At 48.8% G+C, this 25,489-nt stretch overlaps 1 protein-coding gene across 1 annotated transcript in view; it reads left to right on the top strand.

Moving 5' to 3' along the window:
- Positions 1-25,489, top strand: part of LOC138282969 (NFX1-type zinc finger-containing protein 1-like) — a 459,320-nt gene that overhangs the window by 46,994 nt on the left and 386,837 nt on the right. The window contains exon 2 of the mRNA XM_069221050.1: positions 6,208-6,329. Within this exon, the coding sequence (XP_069077151.1) occupies positions 6,295-6,329 (35 nt within the window). The 5' untranslated portion in view covers positions 6,208-6,294. The remainder of the gene's footprint in view (positions 1-6,207; positions 6,330-25,489) is intronic.

Below are 25,489 nucleotides of genomic sequence, written 5' to 3'. Positions count from 1 at the left end.
TGATCTGAGGTAGTGCGGCCTAGATACTTGGTGCGAGAAACAAATGCAGAAAGGGGTGCTGAGCATAGGACCTTACCTAAACAGACATGGAGGGCAGAGGCTAGAATAATAGGAGTAATAGGAGTAATTCCTTTCTACGCCATGGTGCATCCTCAAAACATCATCCAACCCCCAGCTGCCTGTCCAGTCCCAACACCCCTTTGCGAGTCTACGAGCAGTCGCCCCCAGAAGCAGCAGAGTGAAGCAGTCAGGACCAGTGGCTGCCACACAGTTAAAGTCCCCTCCCATAATGATGTCCCTCCCAGTAAGAGAGCCCAACAGTGCTGACATTTGGGCTAGGGATATTAGCTGACCAAGATTATGAGCATACACAGGAGTTTACCATTCAGTCTCCATTCCATGAAAACATACCTACCTTCCTTATCTATGTGGATATTAGTGGCTTCAAAGGGAATGCCTGACAGGACCCAGATCTAGGTGCCCCAAGCATAGGCAGAGAATTCCGTGGCATACACTTGCCCCATCCAGCGCCTCCGGAGGAGCTGTATCTCCACAGCAGTAAGGTGCATCTCTTGCAGGAGGGCTATATGCCCTGCAGACGGACTGCTGTACCCATGCCACTAATGTTCCATGTCATTAAACTAAACTCTATGAGTGTTGTACTCAGATGAATGTGGCTCGGGCTAATTCAGGGCCTCCCCATTACGCCCTTACCAAAGAGTGACCACACAGCTCCCGGAACCCCCAAAACTGAGAAACAATTCCCCAACCCCACTACCCCAAAGCAGTCTGGCAATATCCAGTCACACAAACGTAGGCATGACAAAAAATACATAAAGTGTAGAACCATTACCCATTATTCAGTGGTCACGGGTGAGTGTGAGGGAGTGGTTAACCTGCACAACCAGTGCATGTCAGTGTCTGCCCCGGCCTCACACCCCACATCCTGTCCATTGTAGCTCTCACTCATAAGTGGCATGGCAAGGGGAGCTAACACAGCCCCCAAAACTCCTCTCAGGCAATGCAGGCAGTAGCAGGAGTCCAAGCTCCCCCAGTGAATAACATGCGGCATGGCAATAGAAATGCTAACAGCAGCAACATTGCAAAAGAACCAGGAGGTGCCATAGGCCACAGTCAGGAGAGTCTCTGCATGTTTACCTGGGAACTCCTGATATGTCCCCATGAAGCAGGTGAAGTAGTGCCCCCCCCCAATCCCCTTGCCCAGAGACCTTACCAACTTGTTAACATACAATCAAATTAGGTCGTCCGTCTTCTGTGGAGTCACAAGTGGTAGACTCCACTTGTCCACTGATGCTTCATCTGAGGTGATATCAACAGAGTATTTGTCCAAATGAGCCTCAGTGTCAAGAGTCCGAAGTGTGGCTGTAGGTGAGGCCTAACAAAGCCAATAGGGCCACCACCTTGTCTCTGTCCACTTAGGCCTTCGTCAGGCCTCAAATGCGGCTTGTGTTTGACTGATCCCGACATCTCCTGTGCGGGCATCGGCGCAGTAAGGGTCGATCCTCCTGCACAATGTCGGTTGTGCCCTCCGCCTTGTACTTGCCCAACCAGTCCCAGGCATTAGTTCAGTTCAGAAAATTGTGTGTGGTGTCATCTACTATTACCAACAGCTTGGCCGGAAATAGGAGGGAATGGGGACATCAATAGCTTGTTACTCTTGATTAACCTCCAGAAAAGAGGTTCTTTTGGTCTGCACTGCCATGATAAAGTCCGGGAACAAGGTCAGTGCTAAATTGTCCACTCGAAACGGGCCATTCTTGTGGGCTTTCTGAAGCAAGATATTCCAATAAAGCAGCAATCTGGCCACCACTGGTCTTGTTGGGTGACCCCGGGCAGGGGGCCATGCGAGCACCCTGTGTGAACGGTTAAGGGCGAAGAAGGGAGTAAGTCGTGCTGGTGCTACCTGAGTAGTCATCCAGTTTTCCAGGGGCGCAATCCTAGTGCTACCTTCCATACCTTCAGGTAGTCCCATGACCATCATGGTATTGTGCCGATTACAGCCCTCAGTGTCCTCGGCCCTCCTTTCCAGAGTTTTCACAGTCTCAGTGAGTTTGGTCAGCTGTTGCTGTATCGACTGTTGTGCTAGCCTGAGCTCCCTGACTGCCATCTGCGTCTCCTTGAATTTATCTGCAAGCCTATGGTGGTCCGCCGACAGGAGGCCCAGTTCCTCTGAGATACTGCCTATCTGCGCCTTTAGGGAGGTCTTGGAGTCCATTATTGCCGCCAGGATTTTCTCCAGGGTCTGTTAGAGAGCTGGCAACACTTGCTCTGTTCCACTCATCGGTGGCTGTTCACCTGCCGTGTGCGACCCCTGTACTCCTGCATTTGCACTAGTACCCCTCGCTCTGGACTTACCTATATTGTTGTGATCTGTGGCAGACAGTCTGCGATATAGCCACCCTTCAGAGCATCTCCCCAACAGTCTGGTGGTAAAGACCAAATCCATCAAGGGAGACTCGCTTCCAGCTCCGCATTGCTATCTCCCAACAGTGGCACACCCTCAGGAAATCTCAACCAGAGGTCAAAGCCTACAATCACTGGGGGAGGGAGGCACTCCATGCTGCTCACGTGTCGGGACTTCACTGTCTGTCTCCAGGCCCCATACAGCATTACGGCTGTCCAATGGTAGTGGAGGGGTGGATCTTCGGTTTAACTGCTTGGGTCCAGGCCACCCAAACAACCATTGCTGTGCAGCTCCCCACTGGCTATGTGCCGTCCAAAGGGAGGTCCTGCCATTGGACCAAAGGGTTGGAGCACTTCTTCGCCCCAAGCTGCCTCACAGGGACTCATGAGGCCTCCACAGGGCTGAAGGGAGGGCCAATGTTACCCCTCCATTAGGTTATGAGTGTCCCAGCACACCTGAGCCTCTGCCAGGGCCCAGGAGCGCAGTCCAATGGGTGAGGGTAGGGGCCAAAGACTCATGAGTGTCTCACGCCCAAGGTGCACCTCTGCAGGAGGTCCAACTGCCATGCCCCAGTGCAATCGGAGGTGCTGTAGACCTGTTTGCAGACCCCAACAGGGTAACGGGAGTCACCACAGCCACGGCACTGTCATACAGATACCCCGCCTGCATGGCCTCTCACAAGTCTCTACAGTAGACCCATGTCGGATCGCTCCCTGCCGGTACTTCCAGCTGTGCCATGCTCCCTCATGGAGAGTTGAACCACCCTGCCTGGGCTGCGTCTCCTCATGCTCTGGGCACAATGCACTGGCTGACATTTTGAAAGCCCTATGGCAGCTGCACAATCCTCAATTCTCTCGGCCCCCAGGCAGACTCAGTCATCGCTACAGTGCCCCCCAGTCTCTCTGCCATAGGGGGCAGGCCCTTTGGTCAGTGCTGCCGGATGGGGTTCATGAGAATACCAGATGGATAAATGCAGGCGGAAGCTCGCCAAGATGCTCCTCACTCCATTTTTGTTTGGAAAGAAATAAAAAGCCTCAGAAAAAACTATAAAATTGTTCAAAAATCTTTTTATATTAAAGTAACTTGATATTGAGAGTAAAAAAAGTCAACAGAACTTTGACAAGGACTACCTGGAAAGGAACTATAGGTTAACAAACATTCTGAAAATTAACAGTTTAAAGAATACTCTCAGCTCAGTAATCAAGCTTTTCAACTTAGATTATCAATAACCTGTTCCTGCCTACTGTTATCAAAGCATCTGTGGGTCTCCTTCGAACATCTTTAGCAAAATGCTTTAAATCCACGTTTGATGGTGGGGTGGCAGTTGTCAACATACATCTTATTATGGAGCTGTCAATTTAGTAATTTTCAACGATTGGGGGCACGACACAAAGGGAGACCCCGCCTTCCCATCCCAAAAGAGGGTGATGCAGGGGGGTTAAAATATTATAGTCACTTTGGAGGAGTGATTAATCTCTCCCTCCCCCTGGCTACCCAAATGATATTCAAAATCTGGAGGGACATTAGTAGAGATCTGGAATGGAAACTGAGATTCAGAAGAAGTTTTTGCCAGGTTGTGGATTCACAGGGATTCAAACAATGGGATAGTTAAGAATCCCCTGGTTGAGGGGTTGATGTAGGGAACAGTGATGAAATCATTTGCTGATTCCATGAGACCTCCATAAGGGTCAATTCTTCAGCTATCTTCAGCCCAGCTATACGTTGACTTCCTGTGTGTCTGACCTGGAGGAACTCCTAGATTTCAGTCCACTGGAGGCAAATATTGATGGATGTGCTGAAGTATCGTAAGATCACACAAATGTATTGCTCCTTACTTAGAAATAGCCCAGATTCCTTTGATCGGTTGCATCATGCTTTTGGAACATGACTTGGAACCATTCTCCGAAGAGGACTGGGGGAAGATGCAAGCATCCTCTTGAGGATCTGCCATTGCACTAGAATTTCAATTAATCCAACTCAATTAGACACATCTTACTTACCTCACACAAGGCAGGTTGTGGATGTTTGGTGTGCTAGTCTCCCTGCTTTGCACATCACATACGAGAGATCGTATCCAAATGATATGGAGTTGCAGGTGTATTGCTCCTTTCCAGGAGGGAATACTTCATTCTTGGAGCAAGGTGTTGGGTTTAGTGCCTGCAGTTCACAATATGGCCATTCTACACGTTAGTGTTGACTTGGACTGAAATAGATATGAGAAGGTCCTCCTGTGGCTGGGGGTTCTCATTGTGAAATGAGACATTGCCAAGCTCTGAAAGGAGACAAGCTTCCCTGCACTAGAGGGACGTAAAGAAGCCCTCGGCCACTGTATGAGCCTTGAGAAACGTTTATTTAACTAGAGGGTCCCACAGGAGCAGTATAAAACCTGGAAAGAATGGTGTCATTATTGGGAGATCTAGTTAGATCCACGAGGGACGAAGCCCTGGTCTGCCAACAATGAAGTCTGTAGATACAGATATGAAGAAGTTGGAAATGTAGTCGTGTTTACAGCTGTGCAAAGCTGTTAAATTTTAAACTGTTTATTTTTGTGGGAGCTGTCATTGCATACTACCTCTGACTTTGGTTGTACTCTTCTTTGTTGGTATGATGTTAGAGGGAAATCTGTTAATAAAATAAAACAAATCATTTTGACACAATAATATAGGTTTAATCGATTTTCAGCTGGGAACAACAGGCAGTCTCACATAGAGGCCATGACTGAAGTTCAAAGTTCTGGTTCAAGCACCAGTAGCATTTATACTGTAAAAACCACAAAAAACTGTGGTCAAGAGTTCAGCATTTACGTAAGCAACTACAAGCAGTACAGATAAGATAATGAGGTGCCTCTGGAAAGAAGCACTTGCGCTTGTTGGCCTCATGGGTGTGTAAGTTACAATGATGTCATTCACCATATCTATCTTTCTGCACAACAAGAGATTATATGTTGCGTGCTGCTCATGGTAGCCCTCCCTTGCAAATACTTATCTGACCCTTTACACAGTTCCCCTTAACACAATATGAATGACTTGTGGTTTTTAGGACCCCTGTGCTAAGGAAGGATACGCCCTTCTGTTCCACCCTGTTCATGCTAAGTGAACATTTTGAAAGCAACCGTTGGTGCAGCTTTAAAGAAAAACTCTTGTTCTAATGTGGCTTGGGCCTCTTGTGTGTTTCAGCACAGCTAACTTAACAATGCAGCATGTGTATAAGTTTCCTAAGTAATAAGTGTTTGTTTGTCCTAAATATGACCTGCCTTGTCTATTGAAACCCACAGTCTGTCTTCTTTTAACATGTCATGTATTAAGCCTTTCACTACTTACATTGGTTTACAACTGTATAGCCTAAAATGTTTGTATTGGGATTTGGGAACTTTTGTTTGTTTGTATGTGATGTATTCCTATTCTTCCTACATCAATGAACATCCATAAAAAGTTTGCAAAGCTATCGAATTGATCTAATGTACATAGGTGTGTATGTGGCATTTAGACAGCACAAACCTAGCCGAAAAACAGCATTACCTGCAGAAACTGCTCCTATCAGTTACACTCTGTTTAGCGCGGCTAAAGCTTTTGGTCAGAGGGAGACACGTTAAGAAATTGCAATTGAGCGACGTGTTTAACAAGGAATTCATGAGTTCATTATACAGTAGATTTATTTTCTGAACTGATTAACAGGTTTAATCAGGCTTTTGTAAAATGTATATTATGATGTATAGTTTTGTTTTATTTGTAAGGATGATGCCTTTATCTAAATAAAACATTTTCATTTTTATATTTTGGCAGTGTGTAGGGGGTTCGGCTTCTGATCGCCTTCTGCGCTCATCATCCATGTTGTGATCTGGGGACTCCACACCACCATCGTGCCACGGAATGGCGGACTTACCTCAAAGGGACTTACGTCATCGGTCAGTTCTGTGTTCAGGTTTGGATCCAGGCATGGGATGTTTGTTAAATTTGTTGGCCCTGAAAGCGCCCTGGAAGTGTCTCAACCGCTTCCTTGGTTAGTTCAGGCAACGGCAGGCCTAGCGTTTCTCAATCCTGAATGTGCAGGAGCTCACCATTCCAAGAAACAAGCCCAAGCTCAAGTCACTGGAGACAGCCATCTTGGATATGATATCACCTTTGCAAGATCTGGCTTCATGCTCTTCTCAAACACGTTTTGCTACAGCTTTTGGCTTTAGGCCTTGGCTGAGGACATAAATAGATAAAAACTAAAACATAAAATCATCCAAAGCATGAAGCTTGTTTACAAATATGTGTATTCAATATCTTGCATACCGCACGTAGGATACACTGGTAAACTTAAACTAAATTGGGCCTGGTTGGAAACTGATATGGTTGATGTCAATCAGTCATGGTCTGAACATTGAAATTATAAATTCAATCAACCATTGCTGCAAATAGTTCATTTAAACAGAATGGGACAGATTTAAGAGCCCCTAGCGCCTCCTTGCGCCACATTAGTGTCGTTTTTTTTACGCTAATGTGGCCCAACAAGGCCAATATCGCAGCACCAGATTTACAAAGAGGCTCACTGCATGCATTGCGCCACTTTGCAACCCTTTGCGCCACATTCTGCCTGCACCAGGTATTATGTATGCAAAGGGGGCGTTCCACCGTTATGGGGGCCAAAAAAATGACGCACAGAAATCCAAGAGATTTCATGACATCATGTGTTTTTTGCACTTTTAATGTCTGCTCAGAGCAGGTGTTAAAAAGAAGCACTCCATTGATTTCAATGGGCCTCAATGGGCTTTGCAGGATTAGCATCACATTTTTTTACGCTAGTCCTGCAAAGCTCCAAACTAGCGTCAAAAATGTTAACACTAGTTTCCATAACTACCGCCATGGTGACCTTATCTCAGATACGGTGCACACATGGTGGCATTAGGGGGCGCTAAGGGGTGCAAGTAAAGTGGCGCTGCACAGAGCGCAGTGCCATTTGCCTTAAATCAGGCCCTATGTTTATTATCACACAGTTTTCCGTGGATATTAAATCATGAATATCTTTCCTAACCCGATCTGGATAGATCTCCCTAAACCCTCAGGAAAGCACAGGTATGTGAACTTATTTGCTTAAGCAAGGAGAATAGGCAACTTGTGACCCACACATTTTTCTCAACCCGACCTGGAGCGCATGCGGATTAGGCAAGTAACAAAGCTGTCAGTGATCACAGCTATGTAATTTATTGTTGTGGGTTACGGAAAGCCTTTCCTTAAAACAAGCACACATCAAAAACCAACATCCAACAACCAACAGCCCATTTAAAGCCCATTGTGGTGCACAGCATGTGTAAAAATATAACAGCAGATGTAAAGAAAATAGTAGCGGGCAAACAATGAATGAGCAGAATGTAAACATTATATATGTAGCCAACGGATGACATCGTGGATAGCCCCCTTGCATCTTAGCCCTTAGCATGAAATGATTGACATTTTATCAAGATTCTTTTTACATATTGGTTAGTTGACTGGGGTGTGAGCCTTAGCCAAAGAGCAACTACAGTTCTGGTCAGGGTAAGGTAGAGGCAAACCCTAAATTAACCTTTGCTCACCCTCTGGTAGCTTGGCACAGAACAGTCAGCTTTAACTTAGATGCAGTGTGTAAAGTATTAGTGCAACACCTCAAAAAGTGAAAACACCATACAATAGATACCACACCAAGTTAGAAAAATAGACTTTCATACATAAAACAGGAACAAAACTCCAATAAGTTGAACTTGTGTTATGAATTTTTAAAGAATAAACTGTAAGGTAGACCTTAGAAGCAAGAAGCACCAATCAGGGATAGGGATATCTAGACCGGGACAAAGTAAAAAAGTCAGGCCGACAGTGATGGAGCACAGACCAGCTACTGGGACCCAGTTAGGCCTGCTCAACTAAAGTACCTTAATCCGGGTTCTGGAGCGTTGCATCAGTTCTCACCCATTCAGTAGAGGAAATGTGTCGGTTCTTCCTCAGGCAACAGCAGCAATGCATCAGTTTCAAGATGCGGGGAGGGTTCCTGATGTGTCGGCGTTGAGGATCCAGGCGAGTGGGCTTGTGATGTGATGCGAAGACGGGTGTCGAAGATGCGCTGTCCAGTGGAGACAATGCGTGGGGTCCAATGAGTTTCAGCATCTCTGTTGACGCTGCCATCGACGGGAATGCGAGGTGCTTGCGCCAGGAAAAGCATTGTAGAGTCTGTTGCATCGGTTCCGACCCACACAGTAGAGGAAATACTTAGTTCTGCTCCACACAGCAGCGATGATGCTTCGGTTCTGCTCCTGCAGCAGAGGATGCGTTGGTTCCACTAGCATAAAATACCTAGGTCCACTTTCAAGGGTTTAGAACGGGGGTGGAATGACTCGACAGGGCAGACTCACAGATGGCAGCATCCATGTGCAGAAGCAGGGTGGTTGAAAATCTTTTATATCCCTGAGACTTCAAATCAGGAGATCAGCCAGCTAGGGCTTGAAGTCACTCTGAGTTCAAGCGATGCAGGTCCAGTCCTTCTCACCCAGGCAAAAAATCAGCAGGCAGCAGGGCAGCATTCAAGTAAAGAAAGCATGAGCTGTGATTATTAGGCAGATAAAACATATAATTGTAACCAGTGTTATTAGAATGATGAAAAAGTTGTACAATTCAACCATGATAATTGTTGCTAATGTTGTAAAGTATTTGGGCAACACACACACAGTAACACAATGAAAACACTACAAAAAGTACTCCACACAGGCTTAGAAAAATAGATAATATTTTAATGAGTAAAACAAGACCAAAATGACAAAAAAACAATCAGTAGACGTTGAGTTATGACTTCTAAAAGAATAAACCAAAAAAAGCGCTAAAAGATTACTTGAGGCCATGCTAGACCAGGGTAAATCTAAAGTTCAGGCTGACCGCGATTTAGGGCTGGCCTGCCACAGAACCCACGCAGGGTCCACTCATAAAGTACCTCAGATGGAAGAAGTGTCAACATCGAGGACTTGATGCATGGAGCAGAGGAGGAGAGGTGTCCAGGAGATCTAGGCGATGCGTCATATCAAAGCTGTGCAGCGTCAAGGTTGTGTTGAACATTAGGCAGTGTTAAGCATTGAGGCGATGCGTCGTCATTAAACTGCTGGGTTAGAGCCAAGCTGTGCAGGGTCGAAGATGCATTGAAATCTAAGGAAGATGCATCGCTTAGTCGGTAATGTGGTGCCCGTGGTTCAGGTAGCAGCGGTGATACCCTGGTTTCCTTGGGTTTCAGCACAGATAATGTCTTTCAAGGGCCCAGGACTGGATTGGCACCACTTGGCTGAGAAGGACTCACAGCAGACAGAGTCCAGGTGCTGGTTGCAGGCAGTCTCTGATGTCCGTGGGGCTGTAGGAGAACAGGGGGCAAGTCAACAAGCCCTTGGAGTCACTCTGGGTTCAGATGAGAGGGGTCCAGTCCTTCCTCAGCAGAGCAGAGATCAGCAGGCAGCAGGGTAACTCAGCAAAGCAGAGAGCAGTCCTTCTTGGAAAGCAGTACAACTGAGTGCCACTTCTTGTAGCACAGCAGTCCTTACTCCTGGCAGAGTTCTTCACAGGTCCAGTGGTGTAATGACTTGGTAGGGTCAAGGACCCGGTTTATTCTACTCAAATGTGCCTTTGAAGTGGGGGTGATTTCAAAGCCGGGTCTTTGAAGTGCACACAGGTCCTTTCCCCCAAACCCTGGCTCCAGACTGTAGGAAGCTGGCCTGGTGTGTGGAGGGTACCTATGGTACTCACATATTATACCAGTTCCAGGTATCCCCTATTAGTGTAGAAGCCAGGCTCTCTAGAGGTAGCTGTGGATGAGCGGCCAAGGCGTATCTGGGAGGCATGCAAAGCTCATGCAAAACCACTGTCTCACAGCACTTCACACGAGAGAAAACACTCAGTGTTACAAAAATATAGTACTTTATTTTAGTGACACAATTACCATAAAGTACTAGAGAGGCAACCCTCTAACAGGAGGTAAGTAACACACTAGTAATCAGAAATAGGCATAAATAGCAATAGAAAACATGCAAATAGCAATAGACAATAGTGACCCTAGGGGGAGCCCAAACCATATACTGAAAACATGGAATGCTAATGCAGGGCCCCCACCTAGGTAAGTGGAATGTGTAGAGGGGAGCTGGGGAATCTAGGAAACACAAAAGGAAAATACCAAAGTGTCCCCCAGCGACCAGGAAGAAAGGAGTAAGTTACTGGATTTTCCCCCAAACCACTCAAAAGGCCTAAAAATAAGATAATGCAACACCCAGACAAGACTGCAAGAAACCAGCAGTGGATTCCTGAAGAGGAAGACCTTTGGAAGAAGGGGACCAAGTCCAGAAGTCACAGATGCCTCCGATGGGGGCAGGAACCACTACCCACTGGGCTGTGGTTTCAGGAGTTGGTCGACTGTAGGACAAAGACAGTCAGAATTGCAGCCGTGGAGTCGGTGAACAGTTCCTGGAGGATGCAGTCGATGTCCCACACTGGATGGAAGATTGCAGTTGGTCAGTGGCATGGAAAAGCCACCAACAAGCCTTGGCAAAGGCAGAAATCCCTGAAGCAAAAGTGGAGCTGCCAGGGACCCGCAAGGTCCAGGAGGACTCAACCCACAAGGGAAGTCATGGGGGGGACCCTCGACAAGGCAGACAGTGCACAGACGAAAAGGCAGTCCCCACAGGAGACCCACTGGAAGAGGAACCAGGAGTCGCAGAGGAGCCCACGCAGCACAACTGAAGAAATGTACGCAGAGGGCTGTACATCGCAGGTAAGAGTGCTGGGGGTGGAGCCTGAAGATCCCTTGGAGAAGATGCCAACAAGCCTTGGTAGCTGCAAGAGACACAGTGCATGGGGGTATTGTCCTGTGTGGGAAGTCAAGGGCTTACCTCCACCAAAATTGGACAGCTGCTAGAGAGGACCAAAAAACCCACTCCAGACCACTACCCATGATGCAGGATCCAAGCAGCTCAGGATGAGATGAGATCCACACAGCAGGTCGTTGTTGAAGTTGGTGCTTGCGGATTCAGAGGAGTGACTTCTTCACTCCAAAGGAGATTCCTTCTTCCTTCTCATGCAGGCTGAAGACTTGCCGCTCTCAGAGGATGTACAGGTGGGGAAATGTAACAGAAGCTGGAAGGGCTGTGGAAACAGTGTTGCAAGCAGAGTCTTTGTTACGGATGCAGATTGTTGGTTTCTGGAGGGTCCAGTCACAATTCCAGTGGTCAGAAGTCAAAGTGGAGTTTGCAGAGGAGTACTGCTGGAATCTTGCAAGCCGAATTTGAGGACCCACCCAAGAGGGAGTCCCTATAGCTCAGACAGGGGGATTGGTTGCCTAGCCAGGTGACCACATTTCAGAAGGGGGCTCTGATGTCACCTACGTGACCTGGCCACTCAAATGCTCCCAGAGGCCTCTGCCCACCCTGGATTCAAGGTGGCAGAATCAAGGGACCATCTGGAGGAGCTCGGGGCACCACCCCTTGGGTGGTGATGGATGGGGGAGTGGTCACTCCCCTTTCCATTGCCCAGTTTCACACCGGGGCAGGGACTGGAGATCCCGGAACCGGTACAGACTGGTTTATGCAAGGAGGACACCAAATGTGCCGTTCAAAGCATACCAGTGGCTTGGGGAAGCTACCCCTCTAAGCCATGCAACACCTATTTCCAAAGGGAGAGGGCGTTATCCCCCTATCCCAAAGGAAATCCTTTGTTCTGCCTTCCTGGGCTTAAGCTGTTCACGCAGCAGGAGGGCAGAAACATGTCTGAGGGGTGGCAGCAGCTTGGGCTGCAGAGAAGACCCCAGAATGCTGGTAGGAGCAATGCTGAGGGTCCTTTAAGGAGCCCCCAGAATGCATGCAATCATACTTTACTTCCAATACTTGCAACAGTATTGTAGTATGATTCCAACATGTTTGATACCAAACATGCCTAGGTTCGGAGTTGCAATTATGTAGCTGGAGATAGGTAGTGACCTATGTCCAGTACACGTGTAAAATGGTGTCCTCGCACTCACGAAGTCCATGAAAATGGAGCTGTAGTTTGTAGGGGGACCTCTGCTCATGCAGAGGTGCCCACAAACACAGGTACTTGCACCCTGCCCTCTGGGCTGGAGGAGCCTACCATAGGGGTGACTAACAGTGACCTGGTGCAGTGACCTGTACTGAAAAGGGTGCATGCACCCTTTCATGCAGGCTGCAATGCAGGCCTGCTAATACACTTTGCATGGGGTCCCCACAGGTGACATAATACGTGCTGCAGCCCATGGGGAACCCCTGGTAGCCCAATGCCCTGGGTGCCATATACTAGGGACTTATATGGGGGTACCGGTACACCAAATGTGGGGTGTATGTGGTTCATGTAACCAAGTTTAAAGGTAGAGAGCAGAGTCACTGGGGTCCTGGTTAGGAGGATCCCTGTGAACACAGTCCAAACATACTGACATGACAGCATGCAAAACGTGGGGTGTAACCATGCCAGAAAGAGGGTACTTTCCTACATAGACTACGAGTAGAGGGTAATCAGCCCTTTGTGTGGAGACAGGCACTCCCTTTTCAGGTGTAAGTATCAGCTACCCCTCCCCCTTCTTTCCCAGGAAGAGCCTACCACTGCAGAATGCAGATGAGTACTCGGACACACCTAACCTTTCTGTCTAGAGGGCTGTCTATAGGGAATGCACAAAGTGTAGCTGTCACCCATCCCAGATGTGAATTGCAGACAAGCTGCAGGCACACAGATCTATAAGAGCAGAGACATGCCCACTTTCTAAAAGTGGTATTTCTAAAATAGTAATGTGAAACCCGACCTTACCAATAAAGAGGATTTATCATTACCATACCAATTAAATGAAACATGATGTAGCTACTCTTTTCTGATCAGAAATTACAGCTAAAACCTTATCAAGGAATTCCCAATGCTGGCCTATGAGAGGAGTAGGTGTCACAATAGTGAAAAAATAACTTCCATGATGGCTTCACCGAATGCTGGGAAGTTTGGTATCAAACTTCTCAGCTCAATAAACGCACATTGATGCCAGTTTTGGTTTTATTGCAAAGTGCACATAAAGTGCATCTTAGAGATGCCCCCTGAAACTCACCCAACCCTCTTGTGTGTGGCTGACCGGTTTCTGCCAGCCTGCCACCACCAGGCAAGATTCTGACCCCATGAGGTGAGAGTCATGGGGTCTCTCTGGAGTCAGAGTCAGGAGTCAGACTCTGGAGTCAGAGGCAAAGCCTGCTCTGGGTGGAGGTGCTTCACACCTCCCCCCTGCAGAAACAGCAATGAGTGCTGAGCCTCAAAGGCTCCCGCCTTTTGTTCTGCTGACCCAGGGCACTCCAGCTAGTGGAGATCCCCACCTCTGGACCAAGCCCCATTTTTGGCAGTAGGTCTGGCGGGAAAATTAGTAAACAGGAGGTGGAGTGTCCACCCCAACTGGGACCAGCCCTAGGATGCCCAGAGCTGAGGTGAACCCCTTCCTCTCTGAAGAATCCTCCATCTAGTTTTGGCAGAAGATAGCCAATAGGGCTAGGAATGTGCCCAACTCGCCAGAGGGAGTGGGCAGATGAAGGGTGTAGCCACCCTCAGGGCCAATAGCCATTGGCTACTGCCCTAAATCCTGTATTTAGGGGCACCCTTGAGCCTTGCTCTTCAGATTTCGGATAATCTAAAGAAGAAGGACTAAAGAGCCGCACCAGCAATGAAGACTCCAGATGACAAATGACTTGGCCCCAGCCCGACTGGACTGTGCAGCTTCAAGTACTGCAGGACCATTGACTTCTACAAAGCCTCAGAGGACTGCTGGCCTTCTCTAAAGAACAAGAACTCCTGAGGGCAGCTGCCCTGTCCACAATGAAACCGCCAACAAGGACTCCAGAACCCTCTGGATTTGCGAGTCCTGCCCACTCTGCTTACGACACCCACGGCCCAAGTCCAGGTGGCCCACCGGACCAGAGAGAGTCCTCAGGCGATTCCGACCTCGAGTCCGCCCTGGGTTAACCCCTCTTGGCCCACACAATGATGCCTGCAGCCTAAATCCAGAGAACCCCGCTGACCGCTACCGGCTCCGGTGAAGATACCTGACCCCAAAAGGTACCCCTGCATATGCAGCCCCCTGGCATTGGGAAACCCAGCCGACAGCCACTGATGTCCAGAGGGATCCCAACTTACCAGTCCTGACGTTAGTCTTCTTCAGCCGACTCCGAGGACCAAGCCTGCAGCCTCTTTGTGAACCCCTAGTTCCTCATTGAATTGTATTGGGTGCCCAACGCTGTGTTTCCACCCTGCACCCAGCTGCCTCCACGCCACTGAGGGTGTATGTTTGGTGCTGACCTGCGGCTCCTTGGTGATCGACCCCCTTGGGGGCTTGTACCCTGAAATCACGGGTACTACCTGCAAACCGTCCGTTTCTGAGTGCCCCCAGTCTCTGTTGGAATATATTGGGTGCCCAACACCAACTTTGACCTCTGCAACCGGCCGGCCCCCTGTGGCTGGTGGTGCGCCCTTGGTGTCTTCCTAAACCTTGCCCTCTGGACACTTTAATCCCCGAAGACTAGGACTGTAAGTCGAGTACTTACCTGTAAACTGTGCTAGTACTTTACCTCCCCTAGGACTGCATTGCCTTCAATGATTTTGCCATTGGAAAGTATTACTTACCTGAAACCTGTGTTCACTGTGAATTACAAAGAAAGTGCATCTGATATTGAAAGCAATACATTTTTGGAACTGTACTTACCTGCAATAAAGATCCTTTTGGTTCTAGAGATAAAGTAACAAAGTATATTTTTTGATACATAAATATTTACCTGGAGTTAGTCATTGAATGTGTGCCTCACTTCTTGACTGTGTGTATGTACAACAAATGCTTAGCACTACCCTCTGATAAGCCTAACTGTTCTTCCACACCACCACAAAAGAGAGCATTAGTATTATCTACTTTAGCCTCTGTAAAGCCTCTGGGGAACACCTGGACTTTGTACACACTATACCTCATTTTGGTGTAGTATATAGAGAGCCAGCTTCCTACATTGGTGGATCAGCAGGGGAGTCTACAACTTTGCATTTGCTGGACTACTCATCTAACATCTGATCACAAGACTAAGGGGGTCATTCTGACCCTGGCGGCCGGTGGCCGCCAGGGCCACCGACCACGGGAGCACCGCCAACAGGCTGGCGGTGCTCCCACGAGCATTCTGACCGCTGCGGTTCAGCCGCGGTCAGAAGTGGCAAGTCGGCGGGCTCCCGCCGACTTACCGCTGCTCGGGGGAATCCTTCATGGCGGCGGAGCGCGCTCCGCCGCCATGAGGATTCTGACCCCCCCTACCGCCATGAACAGGATGGCGGTAGGGGGGGTCGCGGGGCCCCTGGGGGCCCCTGCCGTGCCCATGCCAATGGCATGGGCACGGCAGGGGCCCCCGTAAGAGGGCCCCGCAAAGTATTTCAGTGTCTGCCTTGCAGACACTGAAATACGCGACGGGTGCCACTGCACCCGTCGCACCTTCCCACTCCGCCGGCTCGATTACGAGTCGGCATCCTCGTGGGAAGGGAGTTTTTCCCTGGGCTGGCGGGCGGTCTTTTGGAGACCGCCCGCCAGCCCAGGGAAAAACTCATGATACCCTCCGCGGTCTTCTGACCGCGGAGCGGTATAATGGGGGCGGAATTCTGGCGGGCGGCCTCCGCCGCCCGCCAGAATCAGAATCACCCCCTAAGTGCCCAAATTACCTTTAAATTCAAGTGATTTTTTAATTGACAATTTTTCCAAATTTTCTAAAGCTTTTGCTAAGGCCTTGGTTAAGTCCCCTGTAGCATTTCTTTAATAGTTAAAAAAATTATTATAGTTAGCGGTAATCTAGGTATCTAGGTATCTAGAAGTAGTTTCAGTTCCTAAATGAAACCCCCAACTTTAGTAAAGTAATGAGCAACTCAGAGAACATGGTTGCGGAGCTCGACCTGACCCCTTACCTCCATCTCAAGATGAGAGAATTAAGGACTCTATGCAGTCTCAAAAAGATTAAAACTGGTTCCAACCCTACCAAGGTCGAGCTCCAGGAACTCGTCACAGAGTACACGAAGGAACACCCTTCTGAGAAGGATGACCTTCCCTCAAAAGAGGAAGTTCGAAAAGAGGACAACTCCCCCCGTCCTACCCTAACTAAGGAGGACAGGGCTCTTGTGCCTCTGATTCATAGAATAGCTTTGGAAGATAGGTGCATAGCTATAGAGAGGGAGAGAGTAGAAATGGGACTAGCACCTATTAATGGTGGCAGCAACCTAATAACTAGGGACAAAGAGAAATCTTATGACCCTAAAATCCCCAAAGGGATTGTCCCCAAGTATGAGAATAGTGATGATATCACCAAATGGTTCACAGTCTTTGAGAAGGCCTGTCGAATGAGATGAGTTAAAAAGTCTCACCGGGGAGCTCTCCTTTGGAGACTATTCACTCGTAAGTGTAGGGATAGACACCTCACACTCACTGGAGCAGATGCTGAGTCCTATGGCCTCATGAAGGGTACCCTGAATGAGGGCTTTGGACTCACCACTGAGGATTATAGGATGAAATTCAGGGGGGTTCACAAAACCTAGAGACAGTCTTGGGTTGACTACATAGACTACTCACTTAAAACACTAGATAGCTGGTTAACTGGAAGTGAAGTGCATGATTATGATGGGCTATATAATCTGTTTATGGAAAAACACATCTTAAGTAATTGCAGTAATAAAAAGTTGCATCAATATCTGGCAGACCTAGGTCCAATTTCTCCCCAAGAATTGGGAAAGAATGCAGACCACTGGGACAAGACTAGGGTGACCAAGACTTCCACTGGGGGGGAGGAGGGGGGGAGTGGTGACCAAAATAAAGGGGTTACAAAGCCTTTCCAGGGGAAGGTGGTGAGACACCTGAGGATAAAAGTAAAGAGTCTTTCAAAACCCTGCTCAGGATGGTGGGCCTTGAACCTCTTCAGTATCCACACGTGGGTACAAAAGTAAAAACTTTGATCCCAAAAAGGCCTGGTGTTTGAACTGTAAATAGACTTGGTCTGTTCCACAAAGAATACCCCTAGTACTGCCCCAGCTAGCACTGGTGTAGCCAGTCTCCAGATGGGATTTGCATTGTGCTGAGAGGAAATCAGGGTACACACTGAAGCTATTTTAATCTCTGAGGGTGGGGTAGATGTTGCCACTCTTGCTGTCTGGCCCCCTAACATGAATAAATACAGAAAACACCTGTAGGAAGTTGGCTCTGTATATACTATCTCAAAGGTTCCCCTTAGAGGTTGATAGTGGCAAATTTAGATAATACTAATGCTCTATTTTGTGGTAGTGTGGTCGAGCAGTAGGCTTATCAGAGGGTAGTGTTAAGCATTTGTTGTACACACACAGGCAATAAATGAGAACACACACTCAAATACTTAATTCCAGGCCAATAGGTTTTTATATAGAAAAATATTATTTTCTTAATTTATTTTAGAACCACAAGATTCAGAATTTAGGTAAGTACATAAATTGTAATGTACTTGGCATAGGTAAATATGGAACTTTGAATTAAAACAGTAATGTACACAGTTTTGGCAAAAATTACAATAAGCTATTTTAAAAGTGGACAATGCAAAAATCAACAGTTCCTGGGGGAGGTAAGTATTGGTTAGTTTCTCAGGTAAGTAAAGCACTTACAAGTTCAGTCTGTTGGGCATAGGCAGCCCACCGTTGGGGCTTCAAGTTAACCCCAAACACCCAGCATCAGCAACACAGGGCCGGTCAGGTGCAGAGGTCAAAGTAGGGCCCAAATTACATAGGCGCCTATGGAGAACAGGGGTGCTCCGGTTCCAGTCTGCTAGCAGGTGTGTACCTGGGTCCTCGGGGAGCAGACCAGGGGGGTTTTGTAGAGCACTGGGGGGGGGGTCCTAAACAGGCACACAAAATACAACCCTAGTGGCACAGGGGCGTCCGGGTGCAGTGTGTGAACAAGGCATCGGGTTTTGTAGTGAAGTCAATGGAGGGACCCGGGGGTCACTCTGGTGATGCAGCCAGGGCACAGAGGGGCTTCTCGGGCCAGCCACCGAATACTCTAAGATGAGGGCCACCTGCTGATCACTCCCGCGCTGGTGGTTGGTTCCTCTGGGACCTGGGGGCTGCGGGTGTAGTGCTTCTTCCAGGCGTCGGGTTCCTTTGTTACCGGGCAGTCTCAGTCAGGGGGAGCCTCTGGATCCTCTGTGGAGGCATCGGTGTGGGGGTGCAGGGAGGTCGACTTAGGATGTGCACATCGCTGGAGTCACCTGGGGGTCCTCTCTTCGGTGTTGGTTTCTCTGGAAACGAGCCAGGGGCATCGGGTGCAGAGTGTGAAGACTCACGCTTCCGGAGTGAGGCTGGAGTCTTCTTTAAACTTGGTTTCTTTGTTGCAGTTTTGGACAGAGCCGCTGTCCTCTGGAGTTTCTTGGTCCTTTAGGTGCAGATCAGTCCTCTGAGTCCTCAGAGGTCGTAGGTCCCGCTGGATGCGTTGCTATGCAGGTTCTTTGAGTCTGGAGACAGGCCGGTAGGGCTGGGGCCAAGTCAGTTGTCGTCTCCATCGTCTCTCTGGGGCTTTCAGGTCACCAGTCCTTCTTCTTTCTTCAGGTTGCAGGAATCTGATTTCCTGGGTTCAGGATCGCCCCTAAATACTAAATTTAGGGGTGTGTTTAGGTCTGGGGGCATTAGCCAATGGCTACTGTGCTGGAGGGTGGCTACACCCTCTTTGTGCCTGCTCCCTTTGGGGAACGGGGTACAACCCTAATCCTATTGGGGGGAATCCTCCAAAACAAGATGGAGGATTTCCTAAGGCAGGGGTCACCTCAGCTCAGGGCACCTTAGGGGCTGTCCTGACTGGAGGGTGATTCCTCCTTGTTTTTCTCATTATCTCCTCCGGACTTGTCGCCAAAAGTGGAGGCTGTGTCCGGGGGTGGGCATCTCCACTAGCTGGAGTGCCCTGGGGCATTTTAACATGAAGCCTGAACCTTTGAGGCTCACTGCTAGGTGTTACAGTTCCTGCAGGGGGGAGGTGTGAAGCACCTCCACCCAGTGCAGGCTTTGTTTCTGGCCTCAGAGAAAATCTGTGCATTTTGTAATAATTCCAGCACTGGCATCAGCGTGGGTTTATTATTCTGAGAAGTTTGATGCCAAACTTCCCAGTGTTCAGTGTAGCCATTATGGAACTGTGGAGTTCGTTTTGACAAACTCCCAGACCATATACTTAATATGGCCACTGTGTACTTACAATGTCTAAGAATAGACTTAGACACTGTAGGGGCATATTTGCTCATGCAGCTATGCCCTCACCTGTGGTATAGTGCACCCTTCCTTAGGGCTTTAAGGCCTGTTAGAGGGGTGACTTACCTATGCCACAGGCAGTATTTTGTGTGCATGACATCCTGAGGGGGATGCTATGTCGACTTTGCCTTTTTCTCCCCACTAACTCACACAATATGCAATGGCAGTGTGCATGTGTTAGGTGAGGGGACCCTTAGGGTGGCACAACACATGCTGCAGCCCTTAGGGACATTCCCTGGTCACAGGGCCCTTGGTACCACTGGTACCTTTTACAAGGGACTTATCTGTGTGCCAGGGGTGTGCCAAGAGTGGAAACAATGGTAATATTTAGTGAAAGAACACTGGTGCTGGGGCCGGGTTAGCAGGGTCCCAGCACACTTCTTAGTCAAGTCAGCATCAATATCAGGCAAAAAGTGGGGGGTAACTGCAATAGGGAGCCATTTTCCTACAACATCCCTTGATTAATCGGACTAGAGTAGAAGCCCCGAGGGATACAGGTGTCAGTGTCACCATGGTGAAAGAGAAACTAGTTTCCCCAGGACAGTACTTGGCTGGACAAGCATATCCAATTATCAATGCTGATAATGTGACTAAGGTGCACCCCATGGCAGTGGTGACCTTTAAATGGGGAGGGGTTACTGGCCTAAAACAGGTAGTGATCTCAACTGCAATCACAGTTGAATGTCTGCTAGGGAATGATCTGGAGTCCTCAGCTTGTCCTGAGGTGGAACTGAAAAGCCATGGAGACATGCTGGGAATTTCTGAGGTGGTATGTGTCAAAACTAGAGCACAAAGCTGAGCACAGGGTGAAAAAGAAGTGTTGGAGCCTGGACTAATGGCCCAGCCTTCCAGAAGGAAGGGCGAGAAGACTGGGGGACCAGCTTTTGAACAGCTAAAAGTTCAGGGCCCCTCTTCCCAGGAAGAGGACTTATCCACCCCGGAGCCCCTGGAACTTGAACCTTACCAGGTTGAGCTCTTGGGCCCAGGGGGGCCCTCTAGGGAACAGCTATGCCAAGGACAAAAGACCTGTCCTACTCTTGAAGACCTGCAATAGAAAGCTGCTGCACTGGAGACGGGGGATGTCAGTGGCTACCATTGGATCTCTTGTGGTAGTGCTTCAACAGTTCAGAGAATTACTCCTCACCTTAGCCTATGCCATCCCCCCTAGCTGGGCATCTGGGCCAAACCAAAACTTGGGATAGGCTTGTCAGCCATTTGAATTGGCATAACATGTAACAAAAGGTGAAGACATTTTGCAACTCCTGTGTCACCTGCCAACTCAGTAGCAAGGCAGATGGCCACCCAAAAGACCTCTTAATTCTACAACCAGTGGTTGTGGTTCCCTTTGAAAGGGTTGGTGTGGACATAGTGGGTCCACTTGAACCACCCCAGCTGCAGGAAACCAATATATACTGGTAGTAGTGGATCATGCTACCACTATCCTAAAGCAATTTCCCATAGATCTACTACAGCCCCTGCAGCAGCCAAAGCCCTCATCGGTATTTGTACCAGGATAAGATTTTCTAAGAAGGTGGCTTCTGGCAGAGGTGCCAATGTCATGTCAACTTACAATAAAACATATTTGGAATAAGTGTGGGGTAACCTACGAGTTCACAACACCTTATCACCTACAAAGCAATGGACTTGTCGAAAGGTTCAACAAATCTTTGAAAGGTATGATCATGGGTCTCCCTGAAAAGCTCAAAAGGAGATGGGATGTCCATTTGACATGCATGCTTTTCACGTACAGATAGGTGCCTCAGAAGGGAGTAGGGTGTTCCCCCTTTGAACTTCTGTTTGGCCATCCTGTTAGGGGATCCTTTGCTCCTGTGAAGGAGGGTTGGGAGCAATCTCTCCGTGAAGCTAAGCAAGATGTGTTGGACTGTGTACTAGGCTTACCTTCCAGGATGGCAGAGTATATGGAGAAAGCATCCAAAAACCAAAAGGCTGCACTGGCGGAGTTCCAACCAGAGCAGAAGGTGTGGATTATGGAATATATGGCTCCAAGGGCTCTGCAGGCCAGATGGAGTGACCCTTACCCTATGCTTGAAAAGAGAAGTGAGGTCACCTACCTGGTAGATCTGGGCACTAACAGGACCCCCAAAGAGGGTGATCCATGTGAACTGCCTCAAGCGTTTCTGTGACAGGGCTGATTTAACCATGCTGATGGTTACTGATGAGGATCAGGAAGCAGAGAGTGAACCTCTCCCTGACCTCCTCTCTTGCAGTCCTACAGATGGGTTAGTTGATGGAGTTGTCCACTCAGACACCCTCTCTGCCCAACAGCAGGCTGACTGCAGGCAAGTCCTGCAGCAGGATGCAGAGCTCTTCTCCTTAACTCATGGACAGACACACTGGTGTAACCATGAAGTTGACACTGGAGACAGCTTGCCTGTCAAATCCAAGACCTGACGGCAGTCTGACCAAGTTAAGGAGTGCATCAAAACTGAGGTCAGCAAGATGCTGGAGTTAGGGGTTACTGAACCCTCTGACAGCTCCTGGACCAGCTCAGTGGTCTTAGTCCCCAAGCTTCATCCCCAGGGTGGAAATAAATAAATTAGGTTTTATGTGAAGTACAGAGGTCTTAACTCTGTCACTAAGACAGATGCACATCCCCATACCCAGACCGGTTGAGCTGATAGACAAACTAGGTGCAACAAAGTTTCTCAGTACTTTTGACTTAACTGCTTTGCACTGGCAGATTCTCATGGCACCAGGAGCGGAAGAAAAGACAGCATTCTCCACACCTGATGGGCATTATCAGTTCCCTGCTATGCCCTTTGGTTTAAAGAAAGGCCCTGCCACCTTCCAAAGGTTGGCGAATCAAGTCCTTGCTGGATTGGAGACCTTCAGTGCAGCATATCTAGATGATATTGCTATCTTTAGCTCCACCTGGCAGGATCACCTGGTGTACCTTGGGAATGTTCTACAGGCCCTGCAATCTGAAGGCCTCACTATCAAGGCATCCAAATGCCAGATAGAGCAGGGTACAGTTACATACCTGTGCTAACTTGTAGGTGGAGGCCAAGTGAAACCCTTACAGCCCAAGATCCAGACAGTCCTGGACTGGGAAGCCCCTACCACCCAGACTCAAGTCAGGGCATTCCTTGTCTTGACTGGATATTACATGATGTTTGTGAAGGGGTGTGGGTCCATTGTGACCCCTCTGACAGAACTCACCTCCAAGAAGATGTCCAAGAAAGTAAACCTGATGGTTAGTTGTCAAAAGGCCTTTGACACCCAGAAGGAGGCAATGTGCTCAGCACCAGTTTACAAAGCTTCAGACTACTATAAACAGTTCATTGTGCAGACAGATGCCTCTGAACATGGGATAGGACCAGTCCTGTCCCAAACCAACAATGATGGCCATGACCAGTCTGTTGCTTTTATTAGCATGAGGTTACGCCCCAGGAAACAGCATTGAAGTGCCATTGAAGTGACATTGAGAGGGACGCCTTTGCTGTGGTTTGGTCCCTGAAGAAGCCGAGACCATACTTGTCTGGTACTCACTTCATTGTTCAAAATGACCACAGACCTCTCAAATAGGTTATGCAGATGAAAGGCGAAAACCCCAAAGAATTGAGGTGGTCCATCTCCCTACAGGGACTGGACTTTACAGCGTAACACAGACCTGGAACTGCCCACGCCAATGCAGATGAACTTTCCAAGTTCTTCCACTTTGTCAATGAAGACTCTCTTAGGAAAGGTTAGTCTCATCCTCTTTTGTTTGTGAGCGGGTTGTATAGGAAAGTGCCACTTTTAGCATAGTCACCCTCCACTTTTTGCCTGATATCTGATGCTAACTTGACTGAGTGTAGGCTGGGATCCTGCTAACCAGGCCCCAGTATGTGTTCTTTCTCTAAACTGCACCATTGCTTCCACAATTGGCACACCTCTGGCACACAGCTAAGTCCCTTGTAAAAGGTTCCAGTGGTACCAGAGGCCCTGTGGTGAGAGAGGGTCTCTAAGGGCTGCAGTATGTATTATGCCACCCAAAGGCACCCCTCACCAAACACACGCATACTGCCATTGCGTATTGTGTGTCTTGGAGGTGAGAACAAGGTAAAATTGACATGGCACCCCTCCCTGGCAGCTGTACCCACAAAACACTGCCTGTGGCATAGGTTACTCACCCCTTTAGCAGGCCCTACAGCCCTAAGGCAGGGTGCACTATACTACAGGTGAGGGCATAGCTGCATGAGCAATATTCCCCTACAATATCAAAGCCATCCTTAGACATTGTAGGTGCAGTGTAGCCATATTGAGTACATGGGCTGGGAGGTTGTTACTACAAAATCCACAGCATCATGATGGCTTCACTGAATGCTGGGAAGTTTAGTATCAAACTTCTCAGCTCAATAAACTACACTGATGCCAATGTTGGATGTATTGCAAAAAGCACACCAAGGGCATCTTAGAGATGCCCCCTGAAAATCACCCAACTCTCTATGAGTGGCTGACCGGTTTCTGCCAACCTGCCACCACCAGACAAAGTTCTGACACCATGAGGTGAGAGCCTTTGTGCTCTCGGGAGTGAGAGACACCTCCCCCCTGCAAGAACAGCAACACTTGGTGGTGAGCCTCAAAGGCTGCTGCCTTTTGTTATACTGACCCAGGGCACTCCAGCTAGTAGAGATGCCCGCCCCTCAGACAAACCACCACTTTTCGCGGTAGGTCAGGCTGGAAAATGAGTAAACAGGAGGAGAATTGTCCACGCCAGCTGGGGCCACCTCTAGGGTGTTTCAGGTAAGGTCAACAACTCTCTGTAGAGTCCTCCATCTTGTTTTGGAGGAAGATAGCCAATAGAGTCAGGAATGTGCCCCCTTCCTAAATAAAGTGGGCACAGGAAGAGTGAAGCCACCCTCAGGGTCAGTAGTCATTGGCTATTGCCCTCTAACCCCTGTAACGCCCCTAAATCTAGTAATTAGGGGCACGCCTGAACCCTGCACTTCAGATTCCTAGCGACCTAAACAAGAAGAAGGACTGAAGAGCCAGACCAGCAATGAAGACTCCTGACGACCACTAACTTGGCCCCAGCTTCACCGGCCTGTCTGCATCTTCAAAATGCCTGCTACAAGAAGAAGGCTCGTCCTGCAGGACCAGTGACCCCTACAAACCCTCAGTGGACTGCCTGCATTCCCTAAAGACCACGATTTCCCGAGGGCACTGGCCCTGTCCACAAAAGAAACCTCCATCCAGTACTTCAGACCCCTCCGGGTCCCGGAGTATTGCTCACTATTACTGCCCTCGGCCCGGGTTTCGGTGGCCCTCAAGTCCACCCCAGGTTGACCCCTCCTGGCCCACACGATAACACCTGCCCCCTAAATCCAGAGGACCCCCCTGACCGTGACCAGCTTTGGTGAAGATACCCGACGCCTAAAGGTACCCCTGCACCCGCAGTTCCCTGGCCTTGGGGAACCCAGCTGACAGTCCACCAATGTCTAGAGGGATCCCAATTTACCTGTCCAGCCTGTGGTCTTCTTCAGCTGACTGCTTGGACCAAGCCTGCAGCCTCTTTGTGAGCCCGAAGTTCCTCATTGAATTGCATTGCTCACCCAACGCTGTGTACCTTGTACCCAGCTGCCCCGCTCCGCTGAGGGTGTATGTGTGGTCATGACCTGTGCTCCCCCCGGTGTTGATCTAACCTCCTCTTGCCCCTAGAACCCCCCTCCCCGCCCTGGGGCCTGTGCCTTGAAACCGCAGGTACTTACCTGCAAACCATTCATTTCCAAGTGCCCCCAGTCTCCATTAGATTCCATGGGGTGCCAACACCAACTTTGACCTCTGC

The sequence above is a fragment of the Pleurodeles waltl genome, chromosome 2_2 (genome assembly GCF_031143425.1).
Source record: "Pleurodeles waltl isolate 20211129_DDA chromosome 2_2, aPleWal1.hap1.20221129, whole genome shotgun sequence".
Classification (NCBI taxonomy): Eukaryota; Metazoa; Chordata; class Amphibia; order Caudata; family Salamandridae; genus Pleurodeles; species Pleurodeles waltl.
The sequence above is the reverse complement of the archived record's forward strand: the minus strand, read 5'-3'. Positions and strand labels throughout refer to the sequence as shown.